Source organism: Pimephales promelas, chromosome 13 (genome assembly GCF_988280905.1).
Source record: "Pimephales promelas chromosome 13, fPimPro1.hap1.1, whole genome shotgun sequence".
NCBI classification, from domain to species: domain Eukaryota; kingdom Metazoa; phylum Chordata; class Actinopteri; order Cypriniformes; family Leuciscidae; genus Pimephales; species Pimephales promelas.
Window position 1 is genome coordinate 20,074,956 of NC_142781.1, and position 12,938 is coordinate 20,087,893.

General features: G+C 37.9%; 2 protein-coding genes across 5 annotated transcripts in view; one reads left to right on the forward strand and one right to left on the reverse strand.

The window, feature by feature from the left end:
- Window positions 1–2,214: 2,214 nt before the first annotated feature.
- On the forward strand, window positions 2,215–4,591 carry gja10b (gap junction protein alpha 10 b). The gene is made up of 2 exons (XM_039692188.2): window positions 2,215–3,585; window positions 4,553–4,591. Exons 1-2 carry the CDS (start codon window positions 2,215–2,217, stop codon window positions 4,589–4,591), a joined length of 1,410 nt encoding a protein of 469 aa, XP_039548122.2.
- Window positions 4,592–6,730: 2,139 nt separating this feature from the next.
- The window catches only part of bach2b (BACH transcriptional regulator 2b), a 98,633-nt gene continuing 92,425 nt past the window's right edge, over window positions 6,731–12,938 (reverse strand). For all 4 annotated transcript variants that reach the window (XM_039692184.2, XM_039692186.2, XM_089118588.1 and 1 more), the window contains one exon: window positions 6,731–11,472. In XM_039692184.2, coding sequence (XP_039548118.2) covers window positions 10,996–11,472 — 477 coding nt within the window. In that variant the 3' untranslated portion in view covers window positions 6,731–10,995. The remainder of the gene's footprint in view (window positions 11,473–12,938) is intronic.

A 12,938-nucleotide genomic window follows, 5' to 3' on the forward strand; every position in this document is an offset into this window, starting at 1 on the left:
TGGCAAGTTCATTTTGAGATAAATATTTAGCAGTTTTCAAACTGCATCGAAGAATTATCTAAACTCTTGGATCTCTTACTTTGGATTAGTCCATTCAAAATAACATTTACCATTTCACCGGATTATATGCTGTCGGAAACCAATTTGATATAAATAGCAAAACTATGGCAAACAAAAGATATTTGGCTTTTCTCTTTTTGCAATTACAATTAACCAAGTGGTGTCAATTTGATTTTTTGTTGATGTAGGCCTATAAAGTCAGTAAATCCACTGATTTATTGAACAATTCCAAGCTCACTGTCACTGACAATACTATTGTCCTGGCAGAAGAGAGATATTTAGGTCACAGTCTGGTAGATGTTGACCTTAGGCCACTTTATCTCTGAAATCAGTGTTGCCAAGTCCATGGTTTTCCCGTGGAATTGGGCTACTTTTACGCTGTTGCCGCAGACGGAACTCGATCGAGCAAGATTTGGCCGTTATCGGGAGGGTTTTGAACAGCAAGTGGGCTGGTTTTGTTATGCAAACCTGGCAACCCTCTCTGAAATCTAGATTTAACTTTTGTTCACACTGAACTTTGTTTGTTATATTCAATTGTTAAACTCCACAGTGAACTACATTTCTATCTGCACCAAGCTACAGCTGGCTTATACTTTTTTCTTGAAGGTGGTTTTGAGTTTCTCGCTTACATCACCCTCAGACTAGCCAAAAATAGCCCTAAAGCATTAGACTAAATCGGACATGACACATTGATCATCAATGTCTCGCCTAGACAACAAGTGCTATGTAGTGTATACACTATTATGAAACAATACATTTTTCAAGAAGCAGCATTGTTGTCTCATCACAATACATTGCAATTTTGCACATGAAATGTAGAGTAAAAATGTCCCTTTTGGCTTTAAGTACTATGCACTTACATTGAAATAATTCAATAATTTGAATAATTTGATACAATGTACTTATTGTGTACATACATGTTTTTACATTGTACTTATATTTTGATTTTAATACCTGCATGTAATTAGAGCTGTAATTAATTTATGTAATTACACTGGTATGGGTAGGTTTAGGGGTAGGTTAAGGTTTAAGGGAAGGGCCTACACCTTAACCTACCCCTTAAACCTATATACCATCACACTTACCCATATCACACCTCATAGTACAAAGTACTTACAATACAATATTACAATATTTAAGGAAAAACGATAAAATGAGTCAATATAAATGCTACAAATTGCAGCTATAATTATTTCCAGTTGTTACATTGGAAATGGAAGGTCAAGTCAAACACATTGCATTATGGGATACAGTATTTGTGCGCTGTGCATAATAAAATTTGCATACTGGTGGCTGTATATATCTATATGAAGAGTTCAGATGCAAAAGCCTCTAAATGCCATTTGAAATTTTCTTCTTTAGTGATGATTTTTATCAAACTTGTATATTTTATTTCATTAATTTCACTTAAATAACAATTAATAGGTAATTATCATTGCCATTTAAGTGAAATTACTGAACTTAAATATACAAGTTTGATAAAAATCATCATTAAAGAAGAACATTTCAAATGGCATTTAGAGGCTTTTGCATCTGAACTCTTCATATCTTCTATAATAGTGTGTCAGTATGCCATTCTAAACAGCCAATATTTTAAGTGCATATATTCGATTAACATTAAGGTAATGTTGGGTGTGTTCCGATTTTACAGTTTATTATTCATTACCCGAAGATCTACAATTTGGCACATTTTTACACAGGCCATGGGGATTGTATTTTGGTAATTGTGTGTTCCCCCTGACCTGCCCTTAACAGTTGTGATGCAATTTAGCCCCCTCAGGGTATTGTCCAGCCCACAGATCGATAGTAGCATTGTATGAGTTCAATGCACAGAGAAACTGGACTTCATTCAACAAAGCGAGCGCCACAGAGGAGTACTAATTACTCCCACGAGGATGAAAGGATCCTGGAGTTGTATGATATTGTTTTTAGTGTGATGAATTGATGCAGCAAGTCTTCTGCGACTACCACCAACTTAAAATGTAAGGTTTTATTTTTATGGGTGTAATTAATCTAACCCTTTTAATGTGACTTAGTATAGTTGAAATTCCATCCATCTATATCTATCTGTTAAATATAGGCTGCTGTATCATAAACAATATTTTTGTCCTAGAATTTACAACCTTCACTCTTTCAGTTTTAGGCCATGTGAAAATGGGAGATTGGAACTTGCTAGGAAGTATCTTGGAGGAGGTTCACATTCACTCCACCATTGTGGGCAAAATCTGGCTCACCATTCTTTTTATTTTCCGTATGCTTGTGCTCGGGGTTGCTGCGGAAGATGTGTGGGACGATGAGCAAAGTGAGTTTGTGTGCAACACAGAGCAGCCTGGATGCAAGAACGTCTGTTACGACCAGGCGTTCCCCATATCTCTCATCAGATACTGGGTCTTACAGATCATCTTTGTCTCCTCACCATCTTTGGTGTACATGGGACATGCACTCTACCGGCTCCGAACGCTAGAGAAGGAGCGCCACAAGAAGAAAGCTCAGCTGAAAGTGGAGCTGGAGGAGACGGAGGCTTTGGAGGAGCACAAATGTATAGAGAAGGAGCTTAAGAAGCTGGATGAGCAGAAGAAAGTGAGGAAGGCCCCTCTGAGGGGTTCCTTGCTGCGCACATACGTGTTGCATATCTTAACCAGGTCAGTGGTGGAGGTTGGATTCATAGTGGGGCAGTACGGGCTTTATGGTATCGGACTGGCGCCGTTGTACAAGTGCGAGCGTGACCCCTGCCCCAATAGCGTGGACTGCTTCGTTTCACGGCCGACGGAGAAGAGCATCTTCATGATTTTCATGCTGGTCATTGCAGGGGTATCCCTGTTCCTTAATCTCCTGGAGATATTCCACCTTGGTGCGAAAAAGATCAAGCAGACCATATATGGATCCAAGTACAGTGGAGATGCAGATAGCATTTGCAGGTCAAAGAAAAACTCCATGGTCCAACAAGTATGCATCCTTACAAACGCCTCACCACAAAAACATATACATTTGACGCGCGCTTCCCTTCCAGTGGTACCAGATGGACAGATGGCTGGTCCTCCATACAGCCACGAGGAGCCAAAAGGTGACCCTAATGGATCTGAGCAACCCCCCAGGGAGAACCGTCTTCCTAGCCAGTCCGAATTTCAGGCTCTCCAACAGTTGGGAGCCACAGAACGACGGTCCACTTTAGACAACCGTCAGCACTCCTACAGCAGCGAAGAGTCTGGGCCCAAGGGCTCTGGACCACCCGGAAATGTTTGTCAGCAGCCCAGAGCTTCACTCAGAGCCAGTCACATAGAGATACTAACGGCATTACGGAAGCAGAGCCGTGTCAGTAAAGACTTCAGTGAGGATAGTGATTCCCCGGAGAGTGGGAATTATCCCACAGCTAGGAAAGCTAGCTTCATGTCACGGGGGCTTTCAAATAGCCCGTCTGATAGTCCAGACTCCAAGAGTGGATCGGACACGGACGCCAACCGCATAGCTCAAGGGGAGAGCCCAGCTATGACACCACCCCCTACTGCTGGACGCAGAATGTCAATGGTGAGTAGAGGAATATAATCCACTATCCGTTTGTTGTAAGTCGTGACGGATTCAAGCCTCAGCTCAGTTTCAAGTGAGAAAACTTATTTATGATCACTATTCATTTATGGTGCACCTTTAAGCTAAACATTAAAAACTTACAATGTACAGTGCACTGTATAAAAGGTGTCTGGAGGAACCTTTTGGGGTTCTTCACTTTGCCACACCGGCAGAACAGTCTGTAGATCCTCTAGGCACCCTTTTAAAATGGAGGAACCACACAGGTTTCCTGAGGAACTCTTATATTAGGTACTATGTGGAACCGTTTTGGGTGCCTCCAGGAACCAATTTTTATTATTATTTTGTTATTTTTATTATTATATTATTATTTCACCCCAAAGCACTTCGAGGTCTCATAGTGAAGAGGTGACTCCAGAACCTCTGAACTGAGTACAAAGTGCTTAAAGGATCCCATAAGTTCCAGCAAGAACCACAAAGATTGTCCACCAGTAACCCTAAAGAAACAGCTTTGAGGCACTTAAATTACATTTTTAAGTTCCTTGAGTATCCGACAGGTTATTTGAGGCACATTTAGTTTTTACAGTATACATGTGTACCGGGCTCATGGTGTCTCAAAGACCAATATTTTAAGATTTAGTAAAATGAATCACTGTCTGGCCAACTAAGATTTTGATATGGAGATAAAGGTTAGGACTATGTTTTTTCAGTAGTACAGCAAACCAAAAACGAAAAAGTGACATTAATAAGTAATGCGTAACAGTGTCAACAAACAGTGTCAAATCATTAAATTGTCTGTTATTTTTCACAAAGAGACAAAATGCTCATCACAACAATAACTAAGAGTTTCAAGATTTGATGTTGATGTTGCATTTTTTACATTTTGCGTTTTCTCATTGAATAAAAACATACGTTTGATGTGTAGACTAATGATTCATGCAGTAAATATGAATAATTTCTTCTTTTTCAGAGCATGATTCTGGAACTGTCTTCAATCATGAAAAAGTGACATTTTGGAACAATCTTCTGAGCGGATAGCAAAGATGGAAATTGCTGTATATTCCGCTGGTTTGATTTTCATTCACTCCATAATTACTGCATATTAATTCAAAGGACTTACTGTAGTGCTACTCTCAATAAATACTTTCACAATAATAAAGCTTACTCTTTTTTTTATTTATTTATTTTTTATAATTCATAGATGGTGGTGGCTATCATTGGATATGTTTGAATCATTTAAGGGATTTTTTAATATATAGGCTATTTTCCTTTAAAGTATTAAAAACAAATTTTGATATTTTTTAGCAAACAGCACCTGTTGCCTATCCTTATGAAAGGAAGTGATTTTATATTCTCTATGATATTATCATCAGATAATTTGTTGTTTTTCCTCAACATTAAATAAAGGAAGGGTATATATTCAATTTGTTCAAGAACCAATTTTCTGTTATGCTGGTTGAAAGTTTATTCACATCCTGATAGTTAGGTGGTCTAAATGTATTTATCTTGCAATGATACAATATGATACGAAATCCTGCCTGCCTGCCAACTTGTATTTTCATATATCCGCGCGCCATGGTCGCGCATACATCACACATCATAGATCTACTGTACGAGTTTCATGCTATGTTAGACAGACGTCATTCACCGAGCACCATAAACAAACAGCAGCCATCTTTTACAGTTCCTCCTGAGCCAAAACTTAGTCTATACTCCGTTCACATCATAACTACTGTAATTTGGAAGAGATGGAAACTCGTGACATACTTAGAGCAGTTCGTTTTTGAATTTAATGCGTTTAAATGGCAACACTATCAATGAGTCTGCAGCAGCCAACTAGTTACTGGTCAGTGCTCTTTAAACTGTTTATGTTCGTTATTATTGTAATGTTATGTGCTTTAATATATGGGATAGTTTAATATGATCTTAGGTGCTTTTGTTTGGTCTGGCTGTGCGAGGTTCATCGTTCGTTTTGGAGGAGGAATGGGTTTTTAGACCCTCTGAAGGGAGGATGGGATCTTTTGCTTTCAAAGCTACCTCGCTATAATGCTAACCTGTCCGAAAAATACCTACCCTAGATTTAATAAGCAAAATCTCTCAAATCCATCTTTTTTATTATCACAAACTGTTGTATTATTATAAAGAGTTCTGCTTGAAGTAATGAGTTCAGGCTTACCACAAAACAGTGCCATCTGGTGGTGAATTACAGATTATAAAAAAGTTTGACCTTTAACACTAGAAAATTAACAAAGTTCGGGAGGAGCAGGTTTAGTTAATTAGTAGCCTACGCCCAACAATCAATGATAAGAGGTAATGGTATAGATTCAGCAATTATCACTCACTCCACCACTCCTTCTCCTCCGTGCCCTCCCTAGACAGCACGCCCATTAGGCTACGCGTTAAACCTTATATCCACTCTAATTGGATTTTAAGTGTGAACTCGTGAAATGTAGTGTTGACCTAATACACTTTTGTCAATGCTGCCGATTAAAGTTAGTTAAGTATGTAAGTTACTAAGTGGCAGCGACATACCGATCTATTATGATTTCAGTAAATTGACTGAGACAGACCTCATTAACATACAGGCATTTGGATTAATCTGTTCAACGAGTTTATCTTGAATGCTCCTGCTTTCATTTCCTCACAAAATGTGTTGTCTATCTCTCAATATTACAAAAATAATGCAAAACAATGAACGAATTAACTTACAGGATAATTCTCTCACTACAAAAGATTTTCATATTTTGCATAGGGATTTTGATTATCCTAAAACCACTAAACAATTTATTTCCAGTTTGAGTGACTGAGTCAACCTTATCACCAAGAAAAAATATATAAAACTCATTATAGAAATAGTTTTATAGTTTGAAATGTATACAGTTGCGAAATTTGACTGAAATCAAAGTGAACCTCTTCTTTTTTTATGTGAACATGTTAGTATTTTAAAAACTCATTCCTTATCATAAGAATCAATATTACACAATATTTTATTAGACAAATTTGCTGAATAAATTCATTATTTGTATAAATGTATTTATAATCGTATTATTTATTGTCGGCACAAAGTAAAAAAAAAAGCCTATAGAAAAATGGTTCTATATACACTCATTCAACAATGGGAGGAGAATCAAGCAATCACAACACAATGTACATGATATGTTTCTTTATTTCATAAACAGAAATGGTGTCTAGACAATCTGTAATTTATATAACACTAGCAATTGAAATGCAAGAAAATGAGTTCTGCACAATACCGTATGTACAATGGTTTTTAAGTCATTAAATGCATTAGGGTCATGTAGCATTTCAAAATGAAAAAAGTAAAAACTCTTAGTACAGAATAAGCAAAGAAACAGCTACCTCAAATCGACAATATTAACACAAAACAGTCTTCTAGAAAAAATGTGATTTAAGAGTCAGAAAGAGATAGAGAGAAGAAAACTCGTGTGACTACTAGCCAAAGAGCTATTCCATTAAAAATGATGCACCAAAAATCTACCAATACAATAATCCATATAATCTGTGTAAAAAGCATGTAGAAAAAACACCTGATGCAGTTTGCTGATACAGTCATTGACCAGTAATGAGAGGTATGAAGGATTTCACAGGTAGATAAGTGTGTGAGAGAGAGTCCGCTCTGCTAGCCAAAACATGGGGGCTCACAGCCCCTGCATACACACTTCACTTGAATGTGAACTATGGCCTCTGGAAGTTCTAAGGCAAAGTTGGATGTGCACTTTGTATTCATGGTACACTGGAGCATCCCCGTCGGGCGACAAGACAACTTGAGGAAAAGGAGCATAGTTACCAAACGGCCATTTCTTCGTTCGCTTGTAAAAACGTACAAAACAAAGAGACAGAATGCTAAAACTATCCATTCGAAACGAGCCTCACGATTTATATGTACATGGCAAAATTCTCGTAAAACACGACACCTTTTTGTAAACATTTTGCCTTTCTCTTACGCCGTTTTCAGCACGTCGAGTCCGAATATCAAATGTTTTATAAAGTTAAGCAAATTGTGAAAAAGGCAAGTTTTTGAGCAACCCTTTGGAACGCCAGTGTTCATATTTCTGAGAAGCAGCACGAATGAAACAAACCGACCAAATTATTCAAATGAGTCAATGACATTAAACAGGAGCTTACTGTACGTGACGTTAGATAGAAGAGATGTAGGGTGTTTTCCTGTACAGTATTGGTTCTCAATACATTTACAGAAGCTTAAAATACGCGTCTTTTAACCGTAATAGTTGCAGATCGAAAGCTTAAACGATTAGCTGTATCAGCCAATATACAACAACAAAAAAAACTAATTGCTGGATTTCATTTCGAGATATTCCATAGCCCTTGTTGGGTTTTTTTTTTTTTTTATCCAAAAGAATTGTGCAAATCTATTATGTTTTCGCTATGCATCAATTATTCTTAGCTTAGAAACTCTTAAAACCCCACCCATTAGCTTTATTAGAAGACAAAAATGCAAGACACAAAAATAAGTGACAAATGAAAGCTGAGCTCACCAGCTACCATCAAAAATGTCGGACGACCAAATAAAAACAACAAAAAAACGTTGGCACGCACCCTGAGACAAGATACAAGAGCAACCACGAGTCCGATACGAAAATAAAACCTCTGTAAAACAACAAAAACTGGCAGAAGTGTTGTTGAGAGGAGAGCTAATAAGCTTATTTAACCTGCGAGGCTTTCTGTGACCAGGCCGAACCCTTGCGGTCACTGTGGAGGCAAACATGATGCAGCTTTTTGTAACAGAGGCTAACAGAGGTCAGAATTCCAATCCTTGTCACAAAGACTCTCGGCTTCTTCCACCGTTTCCAAGCGTCGGCCTGAACCGAAGCATCCCCAGGCTCCCAAGGCCAAGTGTGCAAGCGTGAGGAGTCAGCCGTTTCATGTACAGCCCAGAAACGCGCAAGTACACGACAAATACTTTGCTATGCGAGGAACATAAAAGCAGATTTGGGAAAATGTTTTTGGATAGCCTTGATGCAGGTGTGACCTTTAGTTTTTTTTCCAGAAATTGTGGACATACTGTAGATTCTCAAGTGTACGACAGTGTGCTTGTCAGGTGGAAGGTCATGCTTTCCACGCTTAATTATTTATACAACAAGAAATAAGAAAAAGAAAAAAAACGCATCACTATAGGGATGATTTGCATATGTGTGCACAAATGTCCACATGGACCCATAAATCTTTAGTTCTAGTCTTGTACCTGATTACAATTTAGAAATGGCAAATACTGTTAAAATGTCTTTAGAAAAAGAGAACAGATCCACAACGAAAACAACAGCACAACTATCCATCACAACACCTCTAGATTCTACATCCCTAGGAGAGACACTCCACCCAGTGTGACATGTTTGTGTGTCTGTGTGTGTGTGAGTGTGTGTGCTTGCATACGAGAGGGAGAGGGGATGTATTACAACTTGAAACAACTTGTCTGAATATCAAACTATCAGACTCGGAAATGCACAAGCACGCACACGTAGAGCTCTAGGGGTCAAAGGTCATTCAAATAATACATGGAACTATGTCAAATGAGTGGCACTCCCAACTGTGTTGCATTACTTATTGGGAGATCCATTTTTTTGTTTGTTTTTTAAAGATAAATGCTCTTAGTTTTTGCAGAGTGAACTCATCGAGATTCAATCCTACATTTCGAGGCAAAGAAACTCTAAACAAACTATATAAAACATACAGGCAGCATGCAATCCCATCAGTATGGATATACGCATCTAACAAATGTACAATAAAGGAAAATTTAGGTCGACTTTAAAGAATTGGCTTATTCCATCCAATTCAGAGCAGATTTTCGATGCTCTCTAAAATAGCTTTCTAGTGTCTTCCATAAATACGCAATTTTAACTTTTTGATTTATTTATTTAAATGAATCTGAAAATGTTCTTTAAAAGATCATCAGCCAGGAGAGACACTTTTAAGTGTCTGTGTTAAGTGCTTCAATTTCAGACTTTTTAGGGTCCTGAAAAAGAAATCTACCCTTTCAGAAGTGCTAAGCGGTCAAAGAGTGCTGAGGGGTAACAACAGGTAAGGGCAAAACCCTTTAATTGAGTTCGTGTTCCTGTCCGAGCAGTAAAACGGGGGACAAAACCGAAAGGGTGTGATGACGTTTGTTTTACGTAACACTGTTCGGAGGTGTCTGCAAGCACACTGTAAATACTGATAAAAGAGCACGTTTTCACATTTAAAGGAGAACAGCTCACCACTACACACACACCATTTACATCCAGATTACATGCAAGGGCTCTACGCGCTGCACTGGGGGGGTTCGTATGTGAGCGTGTGTGTGTGCATGCGTGAGTGAGTGTAAGAATGCTAATTTCCTGAGTTTAAGCACACCCATCGTCATGGGGAATTCATTCGAGACAGGAAACAGCAACGATTTTCCCTTCGTGGCAAAAAGGTGCTTGATCAAACCCCAGAGAAAAAGAAAGAAAAGAAAAAGCCATCTAAAGTTCTACCTGTACAATATTACCGGGACCGTGTCCATGCGCCGTACTATTTACAATACGCTTTCTGCCGAGCGAGCACTTCTCGAAAAAAAACATCCAACGGTACAGTATTGCTGACGCAAAAGGTGGCCGAAACTGCAATTCGAATCGTTCGTCTTTCCGTCGTACTTTCTTTCGTATCAGTGTTGTGGAAGGCAAAGGAGGAATGTTTTTAGATACCACCATCTGTACAAATTAAGTGTTGCGGTACACAGACACTACAAACGTATGATGCAGAAGACATTTTTGCATATGGACATTTACAGTCTAGCTGCTGTAGAAAACAAAAAAAATCTGTATTTTTTTTTTCATGAGTTATACTGAACATTCAGAATATTTCCTGAGTTTGAATTTACTGTGACAAGGGCCACAAAGAGAAAGAGACAAGAGAAGGAGTGATAGAGGTTTAGAGGTAGAGGGCAGAAATAGGGAATGGAGGTGGGGTGAGGAAAGAGACAGAGAGATAGAGAGAGAGAGAGAGAGAGAGAGCAAAATGCTGCTGCTAGGTCCATAGAGGTCTGAATTTGAGATGTGGTCAGAGCCCATCCCATCTGAATGGACTGTAACTGGAAACAGACAGTCTTGCACTGTCATGGAAAGGTGTAGCACCATCGTGAAGTTCTGTGAGAAGGTCTCAGCCACTCTGCCATGGCTGAATGAGAGAAAACCTGGAGAACAGTATTGCTGCTGTTAAGACAACTGTAGTGTCAACCTTTGTTTAAAAAAAAGACAATTACAAAGACATAAATATGTATATAAAATAATCAAAAACACTGGCAGAGGCTGGCCATCTCAACAGCCCTCGAGTTTTGAGGGGTTGTCAGAAGACGTAACTAAATTAAATAATAATAAAAAAAAAAAAACATCAACACAGAGAAACAAACCACCATCATTAAGTACAGTCCTTTCTGTTGGGCTGTTCGTCGGTTGTACATTTATCTGTCATCTCCTGACAGAAGTCTACTGTCACCGTCTGATTGGACTGTTCCAGGGACAGCCCCGCCTCCAGGTAGGCGGAGCCGGCCTCTTGCTCCTCCCTGTCGTTGCCTACGTCTTCAGACCCGTTTCCGGTCTTCCACTGGGCCGGTCGCGGTTTTCCGTCTTTTGCAGTGGCCGCTTTAAGGAAGCTCTGTTCGGGGGTGGAGCAAGCGGTGAGGTCGATGCTGCCCGTGGGCAGGGCCTGGTTGCCCGGGGTGACGGAGGCGGTGTTGCCGGGGCGCAGTATTGGGCAGTAGTGATGGACCTGTTCTGGGCTCAGCTGGACGTCTCGACACACCTCCTCAGAAAGACAGGAGAAATTCTCCCATAACTCCCCCATGCACGCCTTTAACTGGTTGCGCTCTGTTAAGAGCTTCTCCTTCTCACACACCTGTGGGAGTGGACACACATACAACACACATGTGTATAATGCAGCTCACACACGTTTTGACCAATAAATAACCAGGATTTTTGCATGAGCTTTCTAGTGGTTCGTTCGGGATTATTTTTTAGAAATCATTTAGAAAAATTCTTCTTTGCCATCACAGGAATATATTTAAAAATGTTTCGATATTAAATATATTTGATATAGGGCTGTCAAACGATTAATCGCGATTAATCGCATCCAAAATAAAAATTTGTGTTTACATAATATATGGGTGCACTGTGTATAATTATTATATATATATAAATACAGTACACGCACATGCAAATTTGTTTTTATTTATATATAAAATATTCATTTTTTTATATAATATAAATTATATATAAATCTATATACAGTATATACATGAAAATTTTTCTTAAATATATACAAGCATGTGTGTGTATTTTTATATATATATATATATATATATATATATATATATATATATATATATATAATTATGCACAGTGCACCCACATACTGTATTATGTAAACACAAACTTTTATTTTGGATGTGATTAATCGCGATTAATTGTTTGGCAGCCCTAATTTTATATATTAGTCTATTTAAATGTATGTAAATAGAAAAAAGTAGTTTTTTAGCTATAATATTAGTTTTTCTTTACTGAATTACTGAAATATTTATAGAATATCAGCAATCATTACAGTTTTTTTTACAATCACTACCCATTTCTCAATACTTAGGTTACTTTTTTAAGTATTGAGAAATATGTCCTAGCGATTGTCAAAAAAAAAAAAAACTAATGAATTTTTGTTTTACACAGCACTGAAATATTTCATTATATAGATATAGGCCTATATATTGAATATTAATTTGAGCAATTTCCATGACTTTTCCAAGATTTACAAATCACAAAGAAAGCTTTTTTTTATGTTTTTTTTTTTAATCAGGGAATCGTAGCACGTGTATCACTGTAGATGATAGAAATAGGATTAAGAAATTGATTAGAAAGGCAGGCTCGGTTATTGGCCTTAATCCTGATTTAATTGAGATTACTGTGGAAAAGAGAACAAGGGCAAAATGAAAAATTATTATGCGTTACAAAGGTCATCCACTACATTGTACCTTTAGTGGACTTAAAAGCTCATTTAGTGGAGGATTGGTAATGCCTCCGTGTTTTACAGAGCGATTTAGAAGGTCTTTTATTCCGAATGCAGTTAGGTTGTTTAATGAAATTGTTGTTATTTGTTAGTGGTGACTAATGTGCAAACGGGGGGCGAATAAGTTTCCCCTTACAAGGATTAATAAAGTTTTCTTACTTAAATTCAAAATTCCCTGTACAGAAATACTTTTTGAGAATATGTACATTATGTTGGTTTTCATTTAACATTATTAAGTATAACTATTAAATGAATAGTTCATCCAAAAATTAACACAAAAGATTATTTTAAAGAATGCTGATAATCAA

Coding starts and splice junctions, on each gene's coding strand:
- gja10b (XM_039692188.2), top strand. CDS start 2,215: ATGGGAGATTGGAACTTGCTAGGAAGTATCTTGGAGGAGGTTCACATT. Junction 3,586..4,552: donor CTGGACGCAGAATGTCAATG/GTGAGTAGAGGA, acceptor CTTCTTTTTCAG/AGCATGATTCTGGAACTGTC.